Raw genomic sequence first — 27922 nt, forward strand, 5'->3', positions numbered from 1 at the left:
ATTAAAAACTTGAATCTACCTAATATAAATACCAGACATGATTCACATCAATTAGATAACGTAAATGATTTAACACATTCTTTAGACGACGTACAAAGTATGATCGATGACGAAATATTTAGGCAATCGGGACATGTGATCGATAATGAAAATAATAGTTACTTGATATATATAATAATAGGATTGATGACCTTTGCGACAATACTATTGTTATTTATATATATAACATATAAGTGTAGATTAAACACTTGGGAACCGATTAAACCACGATATAATATAACCCCACACCCTATACCAGCAAGTCGAAGTACATTTTATGTTGATACACCGATAATTGCGGAAGAAAGACCTAAAAGTCCACTACTGGGGGATACAACGGACAGATTGTCCTTATCTCCACCAAGAATAAAAGATTAAATTACTGTAAGGGAAATGTAAAATAATTAATATTAGAAAGTAATAAAATTAAAAAAAAAAAAAATATAAAAATAACAATTAAGTATAATTCGTAAATATATAAGATATAAGAAGATATAAGTATAATATAATAAAGTATAGTATAAAATAGGGGGTAAAAATAGATTTAAAACTATACATATTAAAAGTAATGACCTATTAAATTAATCAACAGAAAAGAAACACACAAGTTTGTCATCATGGATTTTGAATTTTCGATGATAAATAGGACTGATATGGTTCTGATATCCGGGGCCATATCCAATAGTTTGGACAGATACAAAATAAGGAAATTGGAGGGAAGACCGTTAATACTACCAACCAACACGGAGGTCAGACCTATATTGGACCGAGAGGTTGTGGTAGTAAGAAAAGAAATTAAACGTATTTTTAGATGTAAGGAAGTGTTGAGAGATACTTGTTTAGGACAGTTAGAGTTAAGTTTAAACACAGAATTAAATAATTTAGATAAGGAATATATAGAGGAATATTTAGCACATGGAGATAAAATTAATATAATCGTACTATGGAACGGACATTCGGATGTAAGAGTATTACATAAATTAAAAATAGACCAGGTTCCGGTTCTTAACATTACTTGTTACGACACGAGGTTCGACCAAAATTTCAGCATAAGGTTAGAAAAACTAGCAAATAAAGAGATAATATTCGAAACCGATATCGGAAAGTTCGATAAAATAGGGAGATTGCTGAACCTCCAAGAAACACATGATGTAGTTTGTAAAAAGACACATAATATAACACATGCCCATGATCCTCGGACTGATGTACAATTTACAAAATGTATATTTGACCACGTGATAAGAAAAATGGGGTATGATAATTTAATTAAACATTTTAGATAACTATAGGTAGAGAATAGAAAACTATGGATGGACCGCTACGACTTGAGACCTATGCAAAAGAGTCGTAACGGATATGTCCAAAGGTTGGAATAGATAAAGAACACCGGAACAACCGGATAGTACCTATAGACTAGAATATATATATATACACTTAAAACGTATAGAATGTATGGTTAAGGGAATTAAATTAAAGGGATAAGTTAGTTAGAGGAACTTTATTAATATTGTTATAAAAAAAAAAAAAAAAATAATAATAATGTAAACTATGGTTATGGGAAAATATTATTATTAGTATTATAGGACAATTATGTTAATCAAATAAAGAAACAATTAATGGAATATACATGTACTACTAACACAATCTTTATTATTATATAAGTACAAACAAAAAAAAAAAAAAAAAAAAAAATATATTATTAATATAACTATTAACCAAAAATATATCATATTATATAAAACATTATTATTATTGTAATCTAATTATTGTAAATGCGATAAGCATATAGATATATTTATACATTATAATCATTGCATGTAAAATTACGAAATTGTAAGAACTTGTAAAACATATGACATTTGAATTTGTACACAAGCTAAAGCTTGTAAATGTAAGAATGTAAAGTAACTGTTACAGATACTATTTAAAGATTTCTGTCTTGAGGACAGAAACCTTTTTATAGGGGGGAGGTGCTATGTACTGACGTCCCGCTGAGACATCTAAACACGCATATACACGTAGATATGTATAAGTGACCCTGGGGCGTATGATTTCGCCAACCAATTCTATTGTGTAGGACCTCAAAATTCGATAACATTAATGTCGTCGGGTTATGGAGATTACGTGTCGCGAATAACCAGGATGTGGCCGACCGGTCGCATGGGCGTGGGAAGCTAAGATATTAAAATAATACACGCGTACGCTTTTGCACGACTCGGCCATGGACACATACGTGTCTTATCGATAGGAGAGGAAATGCAGAGAGTAGGACTATCTGGACTATATAGGAGAGCCCCGATTAGACCCAATTCAGACGTGAGCCACCAGAGTCAGAACCAGTGGCGGCGTGAACTATTTTATTTTATGAGGCAAGTATAAATATTCGACCACCACCACCTACATTTTTTTACACAGGCCCGTGGGGGCTTCGCCCCCACACCCCCAATTCACAATTCTACAACAGTAATATACTTTGTCATTTTAATATCAGAAATATAATAAAATTACTTATAATATATTAATAACAATAAATCTTTATTTAAACAATAAATTGTCCCTCAATAAATCTGATGTTGCTGCAAAAGTATCAATGGCCAAATTATAATCTATGTTTATATCTCTTTCACAGTTTAAAATCATCAAACTTTCTAATCGGTCTTCGCTTGTAGTTGATCTCAACCTTGACTTTATCAGTTTTACCTACCATTGAAAAAAATTAAATTAGTATTTTATTATTTTATTGAGTATTATTGTAATAAATATTATGACAAATTATAAATTGCTACAAAGATTAAAAATAAAAAACATAAGAGCTTTATGGGATTTATTCTTAAGAGGACGCTACCCATGCATTTATTGTTTTATTAAATATATTATAAGAAAACAATTACTTTAGAAAATGCTCTTTCTGCACTTGCAGAAGATGTTGGAATTGTAAGTAAGGCTTTGTATGCGTAGTGGAGATTTGGAAAACTGTGAAGTATTCCAAAGTTTGTTAATACTTCGAGTAGTTGTTTTGTATCAACTCCTGCACTGCTATCAGTGTCACACGTTTCTTCTTCGGAAGATGGTTCTTCAATATCGCTAGCTTGATTATTTTCAAACAAAAATGTTGTTTCATTGTTGTGCAAAAGATTTGGAGACATACCATCAATAAGAGCATTTATTGATTTGCTAAATATTAAGTATTCATTTTTTAAAGCAAGTAGGTCTAGTTTTGGTAACCACCTACAAAGTTCTTGAAATGCATCAACTGGTAAATTTGGAGTTCTTTCTTTCCCAAATGATTTGATGCGAGCTGGTGATAATATACTTAAGTCTTTTAATATTTCTCTAGATTCTTTAAATCTATTTGAAATAGATGATAAAATTGTATCTAAAACAGTGAAGTACACAGTAGTTTTATAACGATCAATTGCCAAAATTTGAGGTTCATCATGACCAATTTCACCAGGCATAAGTTTTCTTTTCCTTATTCTAATTTCTTTGAACATTTTTTCAGCTAAATTGTTTTCTTCTGCAAAACTTTGAGCTTCATTAATAAGATTTAAAAATTCTTTTTCTGTTCTTAAATTAATTAGGCTCTCTTTAACTTTATCAATTAATACAATAGCTTGAATAAAATCCAAATTTTTTGATTGTAAATATTTTGACAGTGGCGTAGTTGCAGAAAATACTTTTTGCAAAAACAACATTGTGACTACAAATTTAAATGCACTAATCGTAGTGGCCAAACTAGACGCTTTAGAAGAAGTATCTCGATCTGAGTCAGGTGATGATGATAGGTGATTTAATGTTTTAATTAATGCCTTAAATTTTTCATAAATCACAATTGTAGCTCTGTCATGGGATGTCCACCTAGTTGTTGAAAAATGCTTTAAACGACGCAATCTCATTTTTGGATACAATTTTTTTTGGTAGTCTACAAATAGTGCAGTCCTTTTTCGTGCTCGCATAAAGTCATTTACTGATTGAACATCACCAAGGAATACTTTAGTTTCTGTACAGCAGTCACACATGTCTACTATAACCAGATTAAGCTGATGCGCAAAACACCAAATATATAGAGCATTTGGATTTTCTTGTTGGATTCGTGTCCGTAGGCCAGAATATTGCCCTTGCATCGAGGCGGCACCGTCATACGCCTGAGCACATAATTGAGTCTTCCAGTTTATTTGATATTTTTCTGTAATATTAAGAAAAACATTGAACATTCCTAATCCAGATGCATTTAAAGTTGTATCTAAGGCAATAAGGCGTTCTTGTATTTGACCTTCTTTATTTATATACCGAATAACAAAACACATTTGTTCTAATTTGGCCACATCAGTTGTGGTATCAATAATAATGGCAAAAAGTCCAGCCTGTTGAACCTCTTTTAATATTTTGCAACGTATTTGTTCAGCTAATATCTTAAGAAGACAATTTTGAGTATCATGTGACATGTATGTAAGTCTGTTTTTCTTCGTGTTTTGAATTTTGTTCAAATGGTGCTGAATAACAGGATGGTACTGGGAGATTAATTTTAAAAGTTCTAAAAAATTACCTTGATTTATTGATAAAAAACTCTCATCATGACCTCTAAAGGCAATATTTTGTCTTCCCAAGTATAGTAATACATCAATAATTACTTTTAAAATTTCTCGATTTTCGCATACCTTTCTGTTTGCTGAGTGAACTATCTGTGCATCGATACGATTGTTGTTTGCATATAAACCACGACTAATTTCTGCTTGAAGGTGTTCAATTGCTGTTACATGATTTTCTATATTCCTTTTCATATTTCGAAAATCTTGATTTCCTTCTGAGGCAAAAGAAGAACGATGAGCTTTTGGTAGGCCAAACAGTATACAAGTTATACAAAAAACTCTATTTAATGAAACAGAATATGATAACCATGACCGATTTACAACTGCACCATCAAATAACACTTTGTTGTAATAACTCTCATGAAAACATCTTGCAATTTTTGAAACATCAAATACTTTTGGAAAGCCATTTGCTAAATCTAATGGTGATGGTTGACAAGCACCGATTCCATGAAAATAACTTCTCATAGAGTCAGACATTTTAGATGGCCAGGTTCCTGGATCATTTTCATTTTTATGGCCCGAAATTACAAGTAACTGGTCTATAACATTGTTCAATTAATTTTATTTAAACAAACATAATATCTTTTAACAATATACAATTTATGAAAAAATACACATTACCTTCAACAACATCGTTTCTGCTGTCAATTTCAGAGTTTTTACTACTTGAAGCCAATAATAACTGGTCTATAACATTGTTCAATTAATTTTATTGAAACAAACATAATATCTTTTAATAATATACAATTTATGAAAAAATACACATTACCTTCAACAATATCGTTTCTGCTGTCAATTTCAGAGTTCTTACTACTTGAAGCCAATAATAACTGGTCTATAACATTGTTCAATTAATTTTATTTAAACAAACATAATATCTTTTAATAATATACAATTTATGAAAAAATACACATTACCTTCAACAATATCGTTTCTGCTGTCAATTTCAGAGTTTTTACTACTTGAAGCCAATAATAACTGGTCTATAACATTGTTCAATTTATTTTATTAATACAAAAATATATTTTTAACAATAAACAATTTATGAAAAAATACACATTACCTTCAACAATATCGTTTCTGCTGTCAATTTCAGAGTTTTTACTACTTGAAGCCAATAATAACTGGTCTATAACATTATTCAATTTATTTTATTAATACAAAAATATATTTTTAACACTAAACAATTTATGAAAAAATACACATTACCTTCAACAATATCGTTTCTGCTGTCAATTTCAGAGTTTTTACTACTTGAAGACAATAATAACTGGTCTGTAACATTATTCTGTCTATCACTTCCAGTTTCAGTTGGTAATCCTACAATTAAATGTTAATGAACTAATAATTTTTACACAAAATAAACTATAAATATTATATATAATCTATAAAAATGTACTATTTACTTTCACCACACTTAATCAATATCCACAAGCAAAATGTATTTGTTTTACAAATGTTATACAAATACAGAACTATAACATAATAATATACTTTCATGCAACAGTATACATTTTGAATAAAGCAATAGTGCAATACAACACAAATTATTACACAATTCAACTACAGTAAGCTTTTAAAAATTGTCTTATTCAAAAATAGAACTTAGAAGTTCATCTTGTAACTTATCTACTTACTTTACAATACATTGTTTGTCTCCATTCATACGGCATCTTAAAGTTTACCTGTATGGTGAAATATTGAAATTTGAAATATTCTTTTTGTTTCTAGGTATATAAGATGTTCTTATGTGTGAAAATGACTCATCAAATCCATTTTAAACATTTAACATACACATAACACATAATATAAAATATAAATAAAATAAAGGTATAAATATACCAAAGTATTATAGCAGTATTACCCATATTTTTCTTGGTAAGCTGATGATGGAGAATACAATGATTAAATATAAACACAACTCACAAGTCACAATTATTTCTAGAATGTTAAGACACTCATGCAACAAAATATTATAATTATTGATATTTCATTATGTTACATACATTAATTTTGTTTTGTAGGTATAATATTTTTCTATGATAAACTAGTTAGGTATATAAGGTTATGTTTTTTTAGTTTGGATATTTTATGAATAATTTCAACTGAGCTACAGTGATTAATGACAATAATAAAATATATTAATATGTAAACACAAAAAACACAGATGTTTTGATTCACAACATAGATGTATTACTATTAATTTAGGACACGTACGTTCGTGTCTTAAGATAAGATTATATACATTACCTGATACACATTTTGATACATTTAATTCATCACTTTTAGTGATTTCACCAATAGCTGTCACATCTAAAGATTCAGCATCTGCCATATACAAATTAACAAAACAAAATGTTATAATAATTATTATTGTTTAACATAGACAATTGAAATAAACAAACATTTTTTTTTGAATGAATTAATTTAACTAATCTTAGTTTAGTTGAATAATAATGTTATTAAAATAAAATAATTACCTGATAAGATATTTGTTTTAGTCGTGACTGAAATATTTTTAGGAGATTTAAAATAATTACTTAAATTTGAACCAAAGTAATTATGACTAATTTTTGTTTTTTTATTGCACTTGCAAGCCTCTAAATGTCGACCCCAATTTACCGAGTTCAAATTACCACGTTTCTTACCACAAACGCATACTGACCCTACTGTCGAACTCATAATTTGGCCCAAAAAGAAATTACAGTCCAGTTTAATATTGGTCACAATATTTGTCACGAGCACAACCACGAACAGAATATGAACAACAAATAACAATACATAAAAAAACTTTAAAGTTAAAAGTAACATAACCGTCAATTCGTCTGCAGGAGGGCACGGCATACGTTATCAATTAAATATTTCATATCAAAAACGTGGTTACGGCCTACGGGAAACAAGCCGACCCCGCACAGCGTACCCCGCCAACGTGGGAGAAACGTTTACATAATATGTATGACTTTGGGTCTAATATCATGTTAGTACGGGAAACGTTTTTCGGAGGTTTAGACTTCAGATCATAGGGAAACAAAACTCCAATCAGCTGATCGAGTTTCGCTTCTATATTGTTCTGTGATATTACGTGCATCCACAGACCACGATCCACCATTGTTGCCTACAGCCCAACCATGATTTAAGATAGACTATCTTAGTCTATCTTAAATCATGAGCCCAACCAACGAAGGGGAAATAGTGTTAATAGATAAATAAAATATTGACACAGATATAGATAATATTATCTATATCTGTGAATAATGATGATAAAAATAATGATATAATATTATCTTTGATAGTGTTACGTAGTGTTACCACAATGGCACCAATATACCGCGTTATTGTACACTATACAACATGTACTATAGTTAATAGTGTATACTGTATTTCCAGTAAAAGTAACTACGTAAGGTTAGTATAGTTAAGTAATACTACTAATACTAATAAGTAATAGTATTAATTGACCATACTCCATATGTGGTTTTTAATATCCGTTCCCGGGGGTACCACCACCTAATTGGTCGTGAGGCAATTGCCTCATGAAACACCCTATCACGCCGCCACTGGTCAGAACAAGCACCTTCACGCCAGACACCAGTCCAATTTAATTATTCGGACTTAGAATATTTTACAACCAAATCATTTTGTGCAGTAAAAGTGTTTTATTTACATAGTAATCAAATAAATATCTAATAAATTAATCACAAATTAAGTTGTTATACTTATTACACCCAATCCATCTACCTCAACACCAGTCGTTTGTCCTCCTGTATACTGGGACGCTACATAATACTATTGATTATAGAATAGACAAATAGACCATGCTATATGGATTTTCGCCGACTACAATTTTAATTATGATAGCTGCCGGTAGGTAGCGTTGTATGAATTAATTTTATATTATTACTACTGACGGCGAATAACATATTCCTAGACCGGTTTGAGGTAGTGACAGAAAAAGCGATAAGCCTATTAATGACTTTATCATGGATAAACCTATATTTATTATTTTCTGAGCATTGCGTTATGATTGCCACTATCGCTAAATAGTATATTCACAAAATTGTTAATTTTTATGTCGAATTCTACTACAGAAAGCAATAATTAATTAATTTCATTACGAAAGATCAATTTTGTTTGGAATGTTACGATTCAGTAAAATCTGCTTTGGGCGGAAATATTTAATTGAACATTACATACTATACTAGATTTACCAAGTTTTAAAAATAAAGCAAATCTTTAACCATATTGTAATTTTTAATTTTATTGTATTTTCATACTTTATAAAATACATTGTTTTGTATTTTTGTGTTCAAATTTTAAAATAAATAAAAACTCAATAACAACATAAATAATATACATAATTAAATTATTAATATAATTTATAAATAAAATAATAGTTGTGTTTTGTTATTATAAGTACATACTGAATGTGTTAAGTTTAAAAACCAACTATAAGTCTATATAATATGATGAAAAACGATTCTGAGTGAAGATATACCAAGATTGCTAAACTGGATTAGAAATAAAATACTAGGTTTAAAGAATAAAAAAATTGTCTTTATTATTAAAAAAACCCAAAATAAGGGTAAAATACATTTATACATTTATATTGAAGCATAATTATTAGAATAAAAGTAAATTGTGATGTTTGTTGGTTCTGAAAAGAACCGTTTAATAAAATTGAAACAAATAGTCTTAAAAAAGACTATTTAAAAATTTAATGCTAAGTCCTGAAAAGAACTGTTTAATATAATAAAAATCAATGCTTAATCCTGAAAAGAACTGTTTAATGTAGTTGATGTGAATTGTCCTAAAAAAGACAGTTTAATGTAATTGATGCAAATAGTCCTGAAAAGAACTATTTAAAAATCAAAGCAAAGTCCTGAAAAGAACTATTTAATGTAATTGATCCTTAGTCCTGAAAAGAACTATTTAATGTAGTTGATGTGAATTGTCCTAAAAAGGACAGTTAAGACTGCTTCTATATTGTTTTATGCAAATAGGTACAAGGTCAGAACAAGAAAAAATGTATTTAATTTATTTAAATATGGTTTAATATTTTTAATTTAGAAAGTTTTGCTAATTTTGAGGTAGTTGAAAATAATTTTGTTTTATTAAATATTTTACAAATTAAAAGTTGTTCAATTATGTACATTTTATGATCTATGCAGTTTGTCAATGATTCATCAAGCCATTTTTTAATTGTATTATTATTTTTTAAGCACTCAGTTAGTTGAAATTTTATTTTCTTTTTATGCAAATAGTTTTTATAATTGCTTTCAAAAATATTTAAAATTTTATTTACTACATTATTTAAGCTATTTGATGGTGCTTTAAGTCCACTTTCATTATCAATTGAAGTATAATTTTTATTAAGAAGATGCAACTGCTTTTTATCATTTAAGTTTTTATCAACAAATAGTTCAAGTTGACATTGGTTACAATTAAATTTTTTCATACATTTATAGCCCAAATATCCTGCGAAATATGTTACAGAACAGTCTTCTAAAGTGACATCAATATTACTATCAGTATTATTTGAGTCCTCGTCAGATGAAAAAAAACAGAGAGATAAATTAGAATTACATTCTGTGTCGGAATCAGATGATAATTTTGAACTGTTAAAATTTATTTTATTTAGTGAACTAACTGGGTCAATTATAATTGGATTATCATCTTCTTGGGTTTCTTCACAATTTGTCGCTTTTGATGTACATAAAGAAAAAATACAATTACTTCTTATGGAAGTTCTAATTGTTCTAGCTGTTGGGTTTTTGTTATAACCACCATTTTGTCGAAAAATACTAAAGAGGTTTTCTAAAACATCCTGATTTAAACGATTAGTCATTAAAAATACAATATCATTAGATTTCTCTGCTTCAAAAAATTGCAATACACCTTTAATGGTCTGTGTAAGCCCTTTAAAACAGGGAGGTTGAGATAATTTTCCTTTTTTTAATTTTTGTAAATTTGTGAAGTATTGTGAAGCTTCTATTAAAAAATTTTTTACAGTACCTAGATCAGTTAATGTACAGAGGTATGGATTATGACTATATAAAGATTTACTATTTAAACAATCAAATAAATTATTAATAAACTCAATAAAATCTGCAGTATTCGATGAAGTGTTACTTTGAAGTTGTCCTGTTTGTATACAAGTTCGGATTGCTGCGGCCATGGAATTGCTTAATAATTGTACTGCTAATTTAACACGCATTTTTTGAAAAGAATTAGGGTAAATATGTGCATCTGTTATTTTGATGAGAGACTTACTTTTATGATTTTGTTTGTCCAACTCATATGTTTTTTTTATATCATCAAATGAGATTATTTTATTATCTTTTATATAACAGGCATTAATTAAATTATTTCTAATACTTTTAAGTAAATGAGGAACATCAAACAAAGAAAAAATTTTATTGTTGTTGATAAAAAAAAATGGATTATCTTCTGAAATATTTAATGATTTTAAAGTGCTTTGGTTGTTTGTGCCTTGATCGCAAACTATAATTTTGGGACACAACCCAACCTCAAATAACTTTTGTAAAACATCAATTATTAAATTTTTTAAAATTGTTTTGTTAACTCCAGAATGAACAAGAAAATATGCAATTGGAAATTTCCATGTAGAGTAAATACCTCGAGCCATAAATACTAAAACACAGTTAGCACTTTTATTGGTCCTCTCATAATGACCTAAATCTTCAAAACCTTCAATAAAATCAAATTCTTTGGAATATTCTATAAATTCTTTTATATACATTTCATCAAAACAAACAGTGCAAGCTTTTTCTTTATAATCAGATGACTCAAATTTTTTTTGTATATGACTGAAAAATAATTTACTAAAACCTGGTAAGAATTTTGATTGACCAATCCAACGACGAATAGTTGATGGCCCAGGTAAATTAACTTTTTGTGAACGTAAAAATTTATATGCTGTTGGTGATTTATAATATAAGTTTAAAGCTAAATTTTTTTCATTTAATGTCCACGGACGACTCCTATCTTTTAATTGCATCGTTACCATTGCCTTAGAATTAATTGATGGAAAGTTATGCATATTTATTGAATTCTTAGCATTATTATATGTTTTAAAAGTTTTAACTCTTTTTTTTAATTTTGAAATTTGAGTTATTTTATTATGAATTAATTTGTTTTTTAGTTTTAATTTTTGTTTTAAATTGATTTTTCTAGGTGTATCTATTTCTATCAAATCAGATTTCCTTTTTAAATTTGGGCTAGGCATGTCAATTATATTTGTTATTTTAATTTTTTGAGGTGTAGAAAAAGTTGAAGGGGGGCTCGGAAAAACTAACTCTACCATGTCTGGTTTTGAGTGTGTATATGTTTTAGTTGGGGTTGACATTATATTATACTCCTGCTGAGATTCATCATTCTGGTTAATGCCTGATGATGTAGATGGCTGTGTTTTAGATTGATAATTATAGGGAATAGCAGTATCTATCAAACGATTTTGAGTAAAATTTTGTACAAAGCTTTCGGGTGGGAAATGTTCTTGACAAATGTACCTATTGTGGAGTTTATCTGGATCAACAGAAAACAAACTTGTGTTTCCTGTGTAGATATAAAAAAAAATGTGTAAAAAAAATTATAAATATTCGCAATGGTACAGAAAAATTAAAATTTAAAATTAATTACTCACCTGAATGTATTATCCATACTTCTTTTCTATCATCTTTTGGAAAACGATACATTTTTAAATTTGGAAACATTTTCTTTGATTTTCCACAATTTAAATATTGGCATTTATTTCCAGACATGTTTAAGAATTTTTAATTGTAAATGCAACTTAAAACTCAAAAAACAAGAAAATTCGGAAGGCGGTTGTTCCACAATGAACAAGATAGTAATAAATGATAATATAATAAAATTATTATTTCCAATCATTTCAGTATATCTTCAGTTTCTTATTATTACTCTATTTTTAGATCGGCACTTCGCGATAAGCCACCTCTTCCCTTCCCCGCATATCCATGGCAAACATCTATGATGGGGGTACCACCTCCTTGCATCCCAACTACACTAGCGCTCCATAGTGGTTGCATCCTACGCATGGTCACCAAATATTAACATTGCATGGGCTATCTGTCTATTCTATAATCAATGATAATACTAACCACATATTTTAATGTAATAAATAAAATCGTAGACTTATTGTAATACGAAAATATATATTTTATTGTACTAATAAAAATACTATTGTAATCAAAAATGACAAACATGAAATGTAATAATATATAATTGTAAATGCTTCATGCATATGTAATATTGAATGTAAAACATACAATATGAAATTAATGAAAATTGTATTGTAAACAAGTTGTTTGAACTTGTGAAAATATTAATGTAAAATAACTATATTGTACACAGATTGATTGATTTCTGTCTATAATAAATCAATTTTTTAGAGGGGAGGTGCTATGGACTAGCGTCCCGCATTGTCTAGTTCACGGTCAACTAGGTACCAGCCGAACTAAGATAGGGTAGGGTGCGACCAACTTTGTAATTATAAGAGAGAAAGCATTTCGTGGAAATCATTAACGTTAGGGCAACACGAAATCATGTGGTTAGACGACTATAAAAGATCTTGATAGGTGTGCACAGGATGTGGGGTTATGCATCATTACAAAAGTTACAAGAAACAATGTCATAATGTAATATTATAATGTATATTTTTACATAATAATAATGTTAATAATAATATAAATTATCGAGGTCTGTAGCCACATGAGATACGCATTTAGCTCGTACGTGGGCGAGTGGCATTTCCATCAATCTAGATAACTTTACCACATCCGTGAGAACAGCGACAAGAGCAAGTAGACTATGGGGAGTAGAGGGTAGCACTATATAAGAGACCCCGAAACGGCCTGTATTCAGACGCGACTTGACCAGACTAGCCAGAGCACCTTCACGCCAGTCTGTTGTTTAATTTAATTCATTGGACTTAGAAAATTTCTTATAAACAATATTTTGAACTTAGAAAATATTTCGAATCAAACCGAATTTATTCTATCATTCAGAATACTTAACTTACATTCAGCTTTCATGTTATAAATAAATATATGTTTTACCACAATAAATAAACAATTAATCTAATTAAGAAGAATTCTACGTTGTGTAATTAACTCAAGAGTCACCTTCCAAACATCATCCTTGACTACTGATACCTGTAGGCGACGTGATCACTACATAAGTCATAAACTCATAACATGTGTAAAATAGATATCTAATGGATATCCAAAACTAATATAAATGTGGCCAATTGGATATCTACTAGATGTTTAATAGATACCTATACAGAAATATCTAATATATGTCATAGATAGGTATTTATAAATCATACTGTTATTTATTATATCCATTAGTTGTCCCTGTGTTATGTGGGTAGTGGGTACCTACCTACTTTCATGTATTATATAATATAATTTATATAATATTCATAAAATACACCATGCAGGGGTGCAAAATAATTTTGCCTCCCCCACCCCAATATATTAATATTAAATGCGCCCATGCCTTTACTAAACAAATAAATTCCAAAAGAGCACTAAAAAATCAAGGGTTCAAAAACGTAATTAAGAATCTATATTTTTAATATTTCCAAAATTCATAATATCAAAAAAAAGTGCAAAATAAAAGTAAATGTAATCATTTGTCGTAAGAAATCTATGTTTAACGATAAAAGCTAAAAATAAATCATTTTTTATTTAAGTTCACTTCTCTAATTTGGTATAAAGTATGATTTGGTGTTTAACACTTATCTGGAGGAGTTAGGAAAGTGATTTTTTAAGTTTTACATTTACACTTTCTATCTCGACAAAAAAGAAAAAGAAATGCCTAAAATAATTTATACATGTTATATAGCATTATAAATTGTATATTTTAAAAATATTTATATAATGTTAATGGTGTAATGTTAAAAACATAACCTAACATAAATATTTAAGAAATATTTAAAATGTAATATTATTTTATGTTATAAACTTAATATTCTTAAAACATTTCGACGTAATTAACTTCATAATATTACAAAAATAAGCTATCTGAAATATTAAGATAATGTTTCGTGTATAATATTCTAATTTTAATATTGCACTAATGTGATAGTAACATTAAATTAGAAATATTATAAATTTAATCAAAGATGAATATTATTGTAATATAAATATTACTGTTTTGCTATCTGGGTGTTCATCTTTTAAGAATATTTTGATTTTCTTAGTAACATTGCTAGAATATTATTATAACATAATTTTGCTATCTGGGTAATATTATATTTTTTATTCTTATTTTGTTTTTATTTTTTCTATTTCAATGAGTGCGTTACACGGTGTAACTTACACCTCCATGTGGCGTCGACTCTGTTTTACACACGCGTAATATACCACATTTTGAGTTCAGTATATATGTCACTCTTATTTTTCAAATAATAGTAAATTTATCAATAATTTACATACAATTTTTGTAAAATTTATTTAAAGTTAAGATCATTATCTAGAGTATTTAGGAGGGTTTTATTGACATTTTAAATATGAAGCAAGTTATAATATGATTTGAAAAACTACACAAAAATTACAATATTAAAATGTTAACTTGCTTCAAAATTAAAATATCAATACAATTTTCAAATATGCCCAGGCAATAATTTATCTTCAAATTTTACAATTTATAAATTTACTCTGCATTTAAAATATCACAATTAAATAGATTATTAGGGACACAAAAATTTGCCATGTACTTGTGTGTAAGACAGTTGACAGAGAGAACATGCGGATTTTTTTAGAATGTAGTCGTTAAATTTGTATATTTATACCCCCTGTCAGGGCCGGAAGCATATAATGTTAATATGCGCACTCCGGACACCTTTGTTGCTCACCACTAACACCTAGGTCTTAAATATGCGAGGACCAGCTGGGTGTGTAATGGTGTAATAGCTCGAACAGCAGTGGTCGAGATTGCCGGGCAAATACTGTCGAGCTACGTAATGCGTGTTGTGAATTGTGTGTATTTGTGTACGAATGTGTGTATGTATGTGGGTGTGTACAATAAAACAAATGATAATAAAATGGTAACAAGGTTTTTGGAAATTGTTGCTGTATAATACAAATAATTCAAGATAACACACAATATAAAATAATAAATACAGCAACCAAACGGGTACAAAAAAGGTATAAATAATGTAAAAATAATATGTGGCCCTTCTGGCCCAACAGAAAAAAATATTAATGTAAAATTTAGCACTTCTGGCTCTACAGGATAATGTTAATATAAATGCTCGGCCCTTATGGCACGAACAAATAAAAATACAATAAGCACCGCTATTAGAGCTGAAGCTCGTACAAAAATAATGAATATAAATATAAAATTACGTGCAGCCCTTGTGGCGCAACATAATAATAATATATAATATATATATATATATGGGTGGCCCTTATGACCAATAGAATATAATATATATGTATAACTAATGTAATAAAAAGTATAAATGTATAAAAAGAAAAACTCACAGTTATGACGGTGCTCGGCTGGCCAGCTGCTACCTGCCCTATATATGGATAATAATAACAATAATAATAATAATACGCGACACACACACTATGTCGTAGCAATATAATATAGCAAGATGATTTGGCGGTACGCGCTTTACAATAAATAAATAAATAAAAATAAAAGCTGTGGCGATTCGCGCCTGCACTGAAAAATACTATAATTTGGGCAATCCGTGTCTCAAAAATAAAACTATAATATAAACGCGACGTTCTCTCACGACGACGTACGATGCGAGACGGACAAAAGACAGTGTCACGGCGACCGTGTTAATTAATATTCGCGTAGCCGGTGCGGCGGCATAATCTACATACATATAGGTATTATATAACTCATAAAACACATTTAAATAGATATAAAAATAAAATATTATAATGACAACAGGTGATAGTGAGTGTGTGCTTGTGTCCAGCTATCCTCGCGGTCAGATATTAATAATTAATTGAACACTATTATGCCATACGTTTACCTATAATTATGTTGCGGCGGCAACACCCCCCCCCCCCCCACCCATCAATATTAGGTAGCGCCGGCCCTGCCACGCGTTGTCGTGCAGCAGGCAGACTCCGCTCGTTAACAGACTCCTCATTTTATTTTTAATAGTTCTCCTCAATTTTTTTAGGGTTTTACAATATCTTACTGCGTCTCCCCTAAGGTAAATAATCAATCAAAATGATGCCTTTGTGGCCCCAAAACACTGATGCCATGATTTTTTTAGCTGAAATGATGGTTTTGAAGTTTTTGGTTGAGGGTGAAGTGGTGTGACGGCAGTGTTCGGACTGTCTCTTGGTTTCTGGTGTATAGTGTGCAACCTAAGTTCATATGGCCTTCACCATAAACGGTTCGTACTTCGTTAAAAATCTCATGTGGAGATTTTTTCTTCGCAACAAGGTACCCGGGTAACATTTTTTTGGATCAGGGTCGGTTATATCGCACCGTGCACATAACACGGTGCTAACACAGAACTCGAGTGTCATAAAAAACTTATATGGTGCATGATTGGTGTTATGATGAAAATATAAAACTGTGTACTAGGTGTGTTGAGGTGCATTCATCTACCGAGTCTTATCCGTGTACTGGTGTAAATTTGGTGATACCAGTGTGCTACGGTGTTATAGAAATACCGTGTGGTATATGTGTAAATGTGTTCAATATTACCTCAAAATAATCGCTATCAATTTTATTTTTAGCCGGTTTTCCAACAATATTGCCTCGCCGTCGTAATCGTTGTTATTGCGTGTGGTGATGGTGCATTGGTGCAGCAGTAATAATGTAGACATGAATATAAAAATAAACCTACAGTATAATATTATAGTGATTACTGATTACGATAATCAATATAATATAATCCGATTAATATTTAATAAGTATCTTCAATTTTTTTGTCTATTTATTTAGTTTATATTATTATTTATTATATCACATGTGATCAGTATAATATACTGACTGTAATAGTTGGGACTTTGGGAGTACACAGTCTGCTGCAGTTTCGTCTTGCGTCACCCGTTATTATTATATCAGTGAGTATCTTTTAAAATAATAACAATAATAATTATTATATTTTACATAAGTTTTATAGGTTACCTATACGTTCATTTAAATTAATATTTTCTATCTGTGATTAAATCAAAGGAATAATTTTAGTTAAGCATTTTTCAATTTCAGTAGGTACCTATACTTCTTAACGTACTGCCAGTTTCGGTATACCTACACATAAGATTGAATTATAAAATATTAATTATTATATATGACTTAGGTAGGTACCCAAAATCAAAATATATTCTGTTAGAGTACCTACAATATGAATAAATTTCTATTTTTTGTATAATTAGTTAAATTACTTAAAACTATGTAATTTAAAGTAGGTATAGGTAATAAGTTTATCTAATTAATCATAATTATTGCAGTATTAACACATAGTATAACTAAGAAACTACTAAAATTAACTTAATCGATAAAATAAAATAAAATTCTTCTTGCTTATATAGATACTATAATATTTATATTTAATTGAAATGTTAGAAAAAGGTTTTAAATTAGCAGTAATTATACATTAGATGGACCTTTTTGGTTAATATTGTAACTAAAAGATATAGTGATATACTGATATTGCACTTTTTAAAGTTTAATTTATACTGTATACCTACTATGTATACTACATGGCTATTTATTGTAAGTATATTATTGTGACTTGTTTTTTTATAATGTGCTTCAAAAGTAAAAGGTAATACCTACAGATTTTAGTGTGAACGATAATAATTGAGGAAAGTATAGATTAAAGTACTCCTATACCTATATGTACCTAAATCAATTGTTTTATTACCTATATTACTTATAGATATAGATACTTTTTATAAATTTATTACAACTTCCTCGATACAAGTAGGTAATATAGGTAAAAACCATTATGTATTTGGACTAGTACCTATTTGCAGAATGACTAATAAAATATAAATACATAAATATTAATAATAATGTATTAAATAATAAAAAAAAAACACTTTAAATTAGATTAAAACAACTGCAGTGATATAGAATAGTGCAATATATTAAAATAATATTTTTTTTTATTCTTTTATTATATATATTTTACTTTTTATATGTTCTAGAGTTCAACATCCATCTTACACAAAGACCTGCGAAAAAGTATTTTGCCCTATATTTCCAGATTATGTAAGATTGTTATTATTTTTTTATAAAATAAATAAATATGTCAAAACGAAATATAAACTTTAGTAAGAGTACCCGCTTCAGGAATAGGAAAAAAGCTTCTATGATGTTATTAGAAGCTCTATCTAGTGAAGATGATTATGAAGGCCAATCTCTTAGTAATTCTAACAGTTCATCTATAAACACAAATAATACTGTTGAGCATCCTCTTCTTAATTATTCAACTTCTACTGATGTTGATCAGACAAATTTGAATTGTTCTAGCGTACACATTTCTCATAACATGCACATTGATGAATATTCATCTGAAGAAAGTAATGTGGCCTCTGAGTCTACTAGTTGTCCATCAACACTTTCAGATTCTAATGACAATCCTGACTTGAAATTGACTTTAGCAATATGGCCATTTCTCATAATATTACTCATTCAGCCCTTAACGATCTATTAAAACGTCTTTCAAAGTTTTCTGAATTTAAAGAACTCCCAAAAGATTCAAGAACACTTTTAAAAACTCCTCTTAAAACAAATGTTAGGGAAGTAGGTGGTGGTATTTAGCATCATTTTTGTATAGAGGAAGAAATCAAAGACATAATTAATTATGATAAAAATATTCCAGCAGTATTATCGTTGTATGTAGGTATTGATGGACTTCCTGTAACTACTAACCCCCCTAGCCAGTTATGGCCCATTCTTGGGTACTTTGTAAATTTACCAACTAAAAAGCCTAATATATTCATAATTGGTGCATATCATGGAAAAACCAAACCAGTTGATTGTAATACATTTCTATTTGATTTTGTTCAAGAAATGAAAGTCCTTACTTTTGATAATATAAAAATTCATGTTGAAATTTGCGCTTTAATTTGTGATGCACCGGGTAAGTCATTTGTTTTAAATACCAAAGGACATACTGGAAAAGTATCTTGTGTAAGATGCCAAAATGTGGGAAAATGGGTAATCGATAGAGTGTGCTATACTGAAGTTGGTTCACCTTTACGGACACACAATGATTTTATGAATTATAAAGATCCTATTTTTCATAATGGAAAAACTATTTTAACTGAACTTCCAAACTTTGATCTTGTAAAATCTATTCCTTTTGATTACATGCACTGTGTATGCATTGGTGTAATGAAAAAACTTCTTTTGTTTTGGATTGGGGCTCCTAAACATAAGCAAAACATGTCATTACCTGCTAATTTAATTAATGTTCTAGACATAAAACTTAATCAATTATCAGAATACATTCCTATAGAGTTTCAAAGGAGGTTTAGTGAAAATAGTAGGAAACATCCGCTGCTTGATGTTAGTCGGTGGAAAGCTACAGAACTACGTCAATGCCTATTATACTTAGGATTTATTATTTTACGGAACTTCTTCAATGCTGAAGTTTATGATCATTTTTTAGAATTATTCGTTGCTATTCGAATTCTCTCAACTCAGTCTTTAAGTGATGAATATATTGATTATGCAAATCAATTACTTCAACATTTTGTGTTATCTTTTAAAAATATTTATGGTGAAATATATATGTCTCATAATATACATTCCCTCCTTCATTTAGCTGAAGATGTTAAACACTTTGGTTCTTTAAATTGTTATTCTGCATTCCCCTTTGAAAATTTTATGCAACCTCTAAAAAAAAAAATTAAGTCTGGTGTAAAACCTTTACAACAGTTAGCACAACGATACGCTGAAAAGCGTGCATATAGTAATTGTATGCTAACCAATCAGTCAAAAGAATCATGTTATGGTCCAATTAAATTGCAAAATATACACCAGAACCGACCAATGTTGCCAGATGTATGTGAGCCACAATTTAGTAGTTGGAAAAATGAGCGTATTTCATTAAAATTGGATAAAGCAAATAGTTGCGTAAAATTAATTAGTGGTGTCTATGTTTTGGTTGAAAACATTGCAACTAGTAGTAAAGATAACTCAACAATATGCATCATTGGGAGGCAATTTGAAAAGTTGACAAGTTTTTTCAGTAAGCCATGTGTTTCCCAGTTACTTGAAATCTATGAAGCTAGTAAAAAAAAAAAAAGTCATTTAAAATCTTGGGCATTTGATGATATTAAAGAGAAAGTTGTTCATATTCCTTTGAATGATATTAAGTCATACATTATACCTTTTTTACATAACTAATGTATATTTAATAAGTTTAAAAAAAACAACTTTTAACTGTTAAATCAATGAAAGATTTTCTTGTTCTTTTTTTGTATATTATTATTACCTGTGAACTATTTTTTGTTAAAATATTTATTAATTTTTTTATGATTTATTGAATAGTTTGGTTATTAATGTTATTATACTATAAAATAAATATGCCATATTATGAATAAATAAATAATGTTACATTCAAACATACTTTTTTGTAATTCTGTGATATAAACAACAAGCTTAAAATTTGGTTGGTTCAATCAATAATAATAACAAAAAAAAATAATTTGGTATCTTTAATTTCTAATGTTTAAAATTAAGTTTTTTATGTACCTATTAATAAATATTGCTCATTATATAAATTTAAACATGTTATTATTAGTTTTCTTACATTTTTAATAATTTTATAGGTCTTGGATTGTTGTTTTATTTTTAAAAACGGACGAGGTTCAACATGTTCCTTATTCGTGGTTTATTGAGTTATATGATCAGAAGGTTAGCCAATGTTGGTTTCCGTTCACAAAAATGGAAAAGTCCATAAAACACCTATCAAGTAGTCAAATCAAAAAAATGATATTGGATTGCATTGAGCCAAATGATAATGATGGTGTTTTATATGATGCTAAAAAAGTTGCGGGACCTTTTAGTAAGTTAAGCATAATATATATTATGTTTAGATAACATTGCATTTTTTGAATTGTATTAATTGTATTCCTTATGAGTAAGTATATATGGTTGAGAAAAATAGAATTTAAACTAATAGATATGAAAATTTAGATATTTGATTGTTACAATTTTATTCAATTAACACTATAGATAATGAATTACAAGCCCGTCGAGTTGCTAAGGCGTGGTCTTGCACTGAAGGTAGTACCGATGAAAGTGAAAATCCAGATGAAAATGATCAATATATGTCGAAACCCAGAAAAAGATGTTCTGCAAAAAGGTACTCTCCTGAACCCAACAAAAAAAAAACAAAAACATTTCTTCATTTGCCTGTTTCTGCTTCATCGTCATTAAGCAAACAACTATTAATTTCAAAATCAACATCTGATAGTTTCAATTGTCTGCCATTGCCAAATGCACCTTCTACTTCAGTTTTAACGAAACCTACCAAAGCTTCAACGCCTACAATCAATAATGAACTCTTAACATCAAATTCAAAATATAGTGAAAGTGGTAAGGATTTATAAATCTTATATAATAATTAGTAATAAGAATCTATTTTTACTTGAATTTTTAATTTGAAGTTATTGAAATATATAATATAAGTAGTAATAGTAGTATAGTGCCTATTTTATTTTATTTTAGATGTACTTGATCAAGATTTTGATAAAACATTGATGACCACATCTCAAAATCTTATACAGCAAGAAAATAACCTGTTTGATTTTTTATCTACAGCTGATACTGATGCTGGCTTTATTATTTTGCATACCAAAACATCAAATGAAGGAAGTCAAGAAACCACTAATGAGCCTACTGCAGAAGAAGAAAAAAATATTTCAAATAATGATGAATTGTCAACTACAAATAATATGATAGTTTCTCACAGTAACTAAAAAATTAATATATAAAACAGTTGAAATTTATTTTTACTATTTTTAATTATTATAGACATCTCTTCAAAAATTGATAATCTTAAAGATGAGATATTGAAATTGAAAGAACAAGGGAAAAAGAAGGATGAAAAAATTATGAGCCAAGTATTATTAATGAATGGATCACTTGCTAGGATATCCTCAGCCGTACAAAATAATTCTAAATTGCTAGAATCGATTTTGTCTGTTGATCGACGTGTTCGTGCTCTTGCTATGCCATTCCCAAAGTTGCCATCCCCCTTCATGGGGCTTCTTCCTATTAACCCGTCGTTGGTACACATGTGAGCGCGCCGCTCACACAGATAACATTTCGAGCGTTATTCGTACAAATATTAATGAATTAACCTGATACTATAAATACCTTCAAATAACATGTCTATAAATATTTATAAAAATAAATAATTACGCTATTTGTCATTGCCTATCAGTTATCGTTAGACAAAGTCAACAGTACCGATTAAGTGAGCGTCGCGCTAACACTGTACTAACCGTGCAATATTTTTAACACCGCCGCCGTAGTCAATTACGTTCACGTGTTTTTATTATTTTTTAATTTATCATGGCCAATAAAGTTATTTCGTGGTTAGAAGAGACCGAAGAAGTTTTTTTAGATGACTCAGACGATACCGACGCTGATCCTAGTTATGGAGATCCCGTCGAATTACGTGAAAATGAGTCTGATAGTGACATTTCTGAACCTACGCATAGAACAAATACTTCACAATCTTCTCGTTCAAGAAGTCGTAGTCCTAAAGCACAGAATTCTTACTACTTAGGGAAAGATAAACAAACAAAATGGTATAAGGACGCTCCTCCTAGAAATGTACGTACTCGACAACGTAACATCGTTTTACGTTTACCAGGCGTAAAACAAATAGGTCGTGATGCAAATTCTATTTTGGAGTGCTGGAACTTATTTTTTTCTAATTCCATTATTGACGATATAGTAAAATACACTAACATATATCTCGATAAAATTCGTTCAAAATATACACAACAACATATGGTACGCGAAACATCAAAATCCGAAATAAACGCGCTTTTTGGACTGTTATATTTGGCCGGTGTTCTACGTAGTAATCATCTCAACCTTGATGATTTATGGTCAAACGATGGCTTATCCCCCGAGTATTTTCGAGCAGTTATGCCAAAAGCACGATTTTATATTCTTCTAAGAGCAATGAGGTTTGACGATATAGGTACACGGGCCCAAAGAAAACAATTTGATAAGCTTGCGGCCATTCGTTCAGTATTTGAAGACTTTGTTCTACGCTGCGAAAACTGTTATACAGTGGGGGCAAATGTAACTATAGATGAAATGCTCGAAGGTTTTCGAGGCCGTTGTAGTTTCCGACAGTACATCCCAAGTAAGCCTAACAAATATGGTATAAAAATCCAGGCATTAGTCGACTCTCGCACCTTTTATACGTCGAAAATGGAAGTGTACGTTGGGACTCAGCCCGATGGGCCTTATAAATGTGAAAATAACCCTGCAAGTGTCGTGAAAAGATTAATCGCCCCAATAACGAAAACAGGTCGTAATATCACCATGGATAACTGGTATAACTCTATACCTCTAGCAATTGATCTACTAAAAAATCACAATACAACTGTAGTTGGTACACTTCGTAAAAACAAACGTGAAATTCCCCTTTGTTTTTTAGAAACTAAAAAAAGGCAATTGAATTCTACGATGTTTGGTTATGACAAAGACATATTGCTTACATCATATGTACCAAAAAAAAATAAAAATGTATTGCTTATTTCCACTATGCACGAACAAGGTATCATTGATCCGGAGTCTGAAGAAAGAAAACCAGAGGTGATTACGTATTACAACAGTACAAAAGGTGGCGTGGATTGCGTGGATGAAATGAAGGGCGAATACTCTGTGGCTAGAATAAGTTGCAGGTGGCCACTGACCATTTTTTTCTCTTTGATGAACATAGGAGGCATAAATAGCCAAATTATTTTTCGAGAAAATACAGGAATTTACCTAAGTCGTCGAGAATTTCTAAAAACCTTGGGAATAGAACTTACAAAACCGTTTATGTTAGAACGATTGCAGATGCCTACTTTGCGTACAAGTATTCGACAAAGAATAATAAAATTGACTGGTTACACCAAGACAGAAAATGAAGTCCCTGAACGTTCAAATATTGAACATCGTCCGAAGTGCGTATTTTGTCCAAAAAGAAAAAATCGAAAGACTATGGTGAGGAAATATTTTTATGAATACATAATAATAATAATAATAATATTATATATAATTAATCATTTGTTTGAAATAATTTCGTAGACCAAGTGCGTAAAATGCAGCGTGCCAATATGTAAGGAGCAAACGATGAGCACATGCGTATCCTGCTGTAACGATCACAGCGAAACAAATACTACAGAAAGTGAATAGACCAAAGTCATAATTTTAATAGTTTATAAATTTTCATTTATATTAAGGTTTTAATTAATTTGTATTTCTTTATATGAAAAAAAAATATTTTTTTGGAATGAGATTGTAGTCTTTTATTTTTATTTTATAAATTATGAAATTAAGTTATTAATTTAGTATTATAATTATAAAGTTATTTAATTAAGAATTTATATACTTTTTAGTGAAGGATAAAAATATACATAATTCTAGATATGGTTTGATTTTTTAAGTTAATAGATCAATTAATAATAATATAAAAAGTGAAGTGTGAGCACAGCGCTCACAGTGTAACAATCATGTTACTAACTATATGTGTACCAACGACGGGTTAAAAATCTTGACGATCTACAGACTTTTGAAAATATATTGTCTACTGAAAATGCTGATTCAATGAAATATAGAGAAGAACTTTTTCAAGTTGAAAAAATATTGTGAACTTTCGGCCTTTTTAGGGGCTTACTGATCACCCATCACACAAGGGCCTTGTGACAAGGGGAACACTTATGCGATGACCCATAGACCGAACCGCGTGGTGTCCTTTGGACACGTCGGTAGAATCTATGGGCTTTTGTACACGCAATGGGAAATGAATCCCAAAGATCTATTTAAAAGGGAAAAAGTAAATAAAATAATATTAATAAATAAGAAAACGTGGCAAAGTTGAAGGTAATTATAATAGTGTATTTTGCATGGCAATTACTATTTAGAAACAATATATATATATATACTAGTTAGGCACATGGCAGAGTGCACATAACACAAAAAAATATATAATAATTAAGCACATGGCAATGCATAAGAAAACAGGGGAAAAAATATATAATAATCAAGCACATGGCAATGCATAAGAGAACAGGGGAAAAAATATATAATAATTAAGCACATGGCAATGCATAAGAAAACAGGGGAAAAAATATATAATAATTAAGCACATGGCAATGCATAAGAAAACAGGGGAAAAAAATATGAAAAGATGGAATACCAATGTTACGGCTCCGACAAGCGGTTACCGGCAAGGGAATGGTATGTCAGACGACATACCATTATATAAACATCAGAGAGAAAGGACCCACGGCTCCGCAAAACGGTTACCGGGGCATTGCGGACAAAATGAAAGAAAAAATATATAAAAAAAAAACATTATAGTGATATATAATAAAAAAAACCAGGGGAAGTAGGGGGGAAAAGATATTTTACGACTGCAGCTGATGCCTTGAGACGTTGGTAACCGGTGGCTGCGATAGGCTGGCCTCGTGGGCCGTCGACACCTCAACTCGTGAGCGACATGGCCCATCTGCACCGGTTACAATGATGACGATTGAATATGTTGGTCGCCGAGCCATCCTCGGCCCCAGATCTGAACTTAGCCCATCATGTCGTCGACGGCAACAGATGAAAAATTGAAAAAAAGAATGGCGATGTTGACCGCGTGGGTTGACCGGACCGGATCGTCGGCAGATTGAACACAGGAACACAGGAACAAAGAACAACACGTACGTGGACTCGAACCAGCGATCGTGAAAAAAGTGTCGAGGCATCAACGGACAGCTTGGCTTGTCGGTGACCGTTGACGAAATCTTGAAAGAGTGGGGAAGCAGTGTCGCTTTTTGCGGGGAAAGACAATATTATTGGGCTTCATAACGTCTTGTCAGCAGGTACTGGCGGACGCGATCGTATCGCCGACGGCGGCAGGTGGTAACAGCCTTGAGGAGGGGGCGGGGGACAATAATAATTATGTAATAGGACTATTGTTCGTCTTAATCGCAACGCGCTATGGTGATTAGATAAATACAATTAAAGTAATGGTCGCAGACCGATAGGTATGGTGATATATTGATTAAAGGGAAAGGTGGGTTCAATTGAATAATGATATTGTAGAGGCTAAAATTCTGTGACGTTACATAACCCCCCCAACAAGTTGTTGAAGTTGTACATAAGTCAGAACTGAAAACCACTTGTTGTAAAAAAGGTACTGAATTTTAGGGGACTATAGACATAGGATAAAAGAGGATTTAATAGTTTAAATAGGGATATAATATTATGGAGAACAAACGTCTCAATACAGTATACATATAGATAATATACGTGAAATAATAATAATAATAGGTCGCAACCATCAATGAATACTAATGATAAATCATAACAGTAAGTATTACCATGATAATAATAAAAAACTTGCACATGAGTGCACGGGGCACTTGATAATAATATAGAAAACCAGCACAATATAATAAAAATGCAAGGGAGAACACGATTAGTGTCATAATGATAATAACAAAATGTAATATAATAAAGATCCTACACATTAGTGTAAGTACACTTTATAATAATAAAAAACCTACAACTTTTAATGACCTGACTAGTCCGGGGAGTGATGATGATACCACAGAACCAAATAAATATCCTAACGGGGAAACCTAACGGGGGAACCTAACAGGGAAATAGGGACTCTAGATCTGTCTATGCCTTTACTGGGGTCACGACAGAAATAGGTACGACTACACTATGGGAGCTTAGTGTAGAAGGGACAAGACAAAAAAAATAAAAATAAATACTATTGTGTACAGGCAAGGTGGGAAATGACCTTACACTGCATAAGTTACTCTGGACATTATTTTTACACACATGACAAGTCATGGTGGGACCTACCGGGGGATTAGGGGGGCTAACAAGAAAGTTCCTGCATGTTGTAGTGAAAGGGCGGTCAAGAGCGGAGTCTGGTGGCCCCTTTACTCCCAGAGGGAGTCGTCCCTCCAGATCATAGATATACACGACACAGTGAACCGCAGAGTGATCGACCCGGTCGCGCCTACACAAACACCTCCAGGGAAGCCAGCTTTTACACCAACCGCCCCGGA

General features: G+C 30.4%; 4 protein-coding genes across 4 annotated transcripts; 2 read left to right on the forward strand and 2 right to left on the reverse strand.

The window, feature by feature from the left end:
* The first annotated feature begins 638 nt into the window (after positions 1 to 638).
* On the forward strand, positions 639 to 1389 carry LOC149054573 (uncharacterized). Its single transcript, XM_089229978.1, has one exon. It carries the CDS (start codon positions 657 to 659, stop codon positions 1320 to 1322), a length of 666 nt encoding a protein of 221 aa, XP_089086104.1. The 5' UTR covers positions 639 to 656; the 3' UTR covers positions 1323 to 1389.
* A 1185-nt stretch (positions 1390 to 2574) lies between these two features.
* On the reverse strand, positions 2575 to 5691 carry LOC149054574 (zinc finger MYM-type protein 1-like). The gene is made up of 6 exons (XM_089230137.1): positions 5688 to 5691; positions 5549 to 5614; positions 5401 to 5466; positions 5253 to 5318; positions 2931 to 5170; positions 2575 to 2739 (listed from the first exon to the last, which is right to left on the reverse strand). Exons 1-6 carry the CDS (start codon positions 5689 to 5691, stop codon positions 2575 to 2577), a joined length of 2607 nt encoding a protein of 868 aa, XP_089086263.1.
* An 800-nt stretch (positions 5692 to 6491) lies between these two features.
* Positions 6492 to 12751, reverse strand: LOC149054575 (uncharacterized). The gene is made up of 5 exons (XM_089230138.1): positions 12295 to 12751; positions 11656 to 12206; positions 10089 to 10455; positions 6882 to 6959; positions 6492 to 6514 (listed from the first exon to the last, which is right to left on the reverse strand). The coding sequence occupies exons 1-5, from the start codon at positions 12410 to 12412 to the stop codon at positions 6492 to 6494; spliced, it is 1137 nt and encodes a 378-aa protein (XP_089086264.1). The 5' UTR covers positions 12413 to 12751.
* An 8809-nt stretch (positions 12752 to 21560) lies between these two features.
* On the forward strand, positions 21561 to 25499 carry LOC149054576 (uncharacterized). The gene is made up of 5 exons (XM_089230139.1): positions 21561 to 21681; positions 21852 to 22214; positions 22347 to 22589; positions 22653 to 22895; positions 25393 to 25499. The coding sequence occupies exons 1-5, from the start codon at positions 21561 to 21563 to the stop codon at positions 25497 to 25499; spliced, it is 1077 nt and encodes a 358-aa protein (XP_089086265.1).
* The last annotated feature ends 2423 nt before the right edge of the window (positions 25500 to 27922 follow it).

The sequence above is a fragment of the Diuraphis noxia genome, unplaced genomic scaffold (assembly GCF_037042655.1).
Source record: "Diuraphis noxia isolate RWA-SAM2 unplaced genomic scaffold, SU_Dnox_SAM2 contig0006, whole genome shotgun sequence".
NCBI classification, from domain to species: Eukaryota; Metazoa; Arthropoda; class Insecta; order Hemiptera; family Aphididae; genus Diuraphis; species Diuraphis noxia.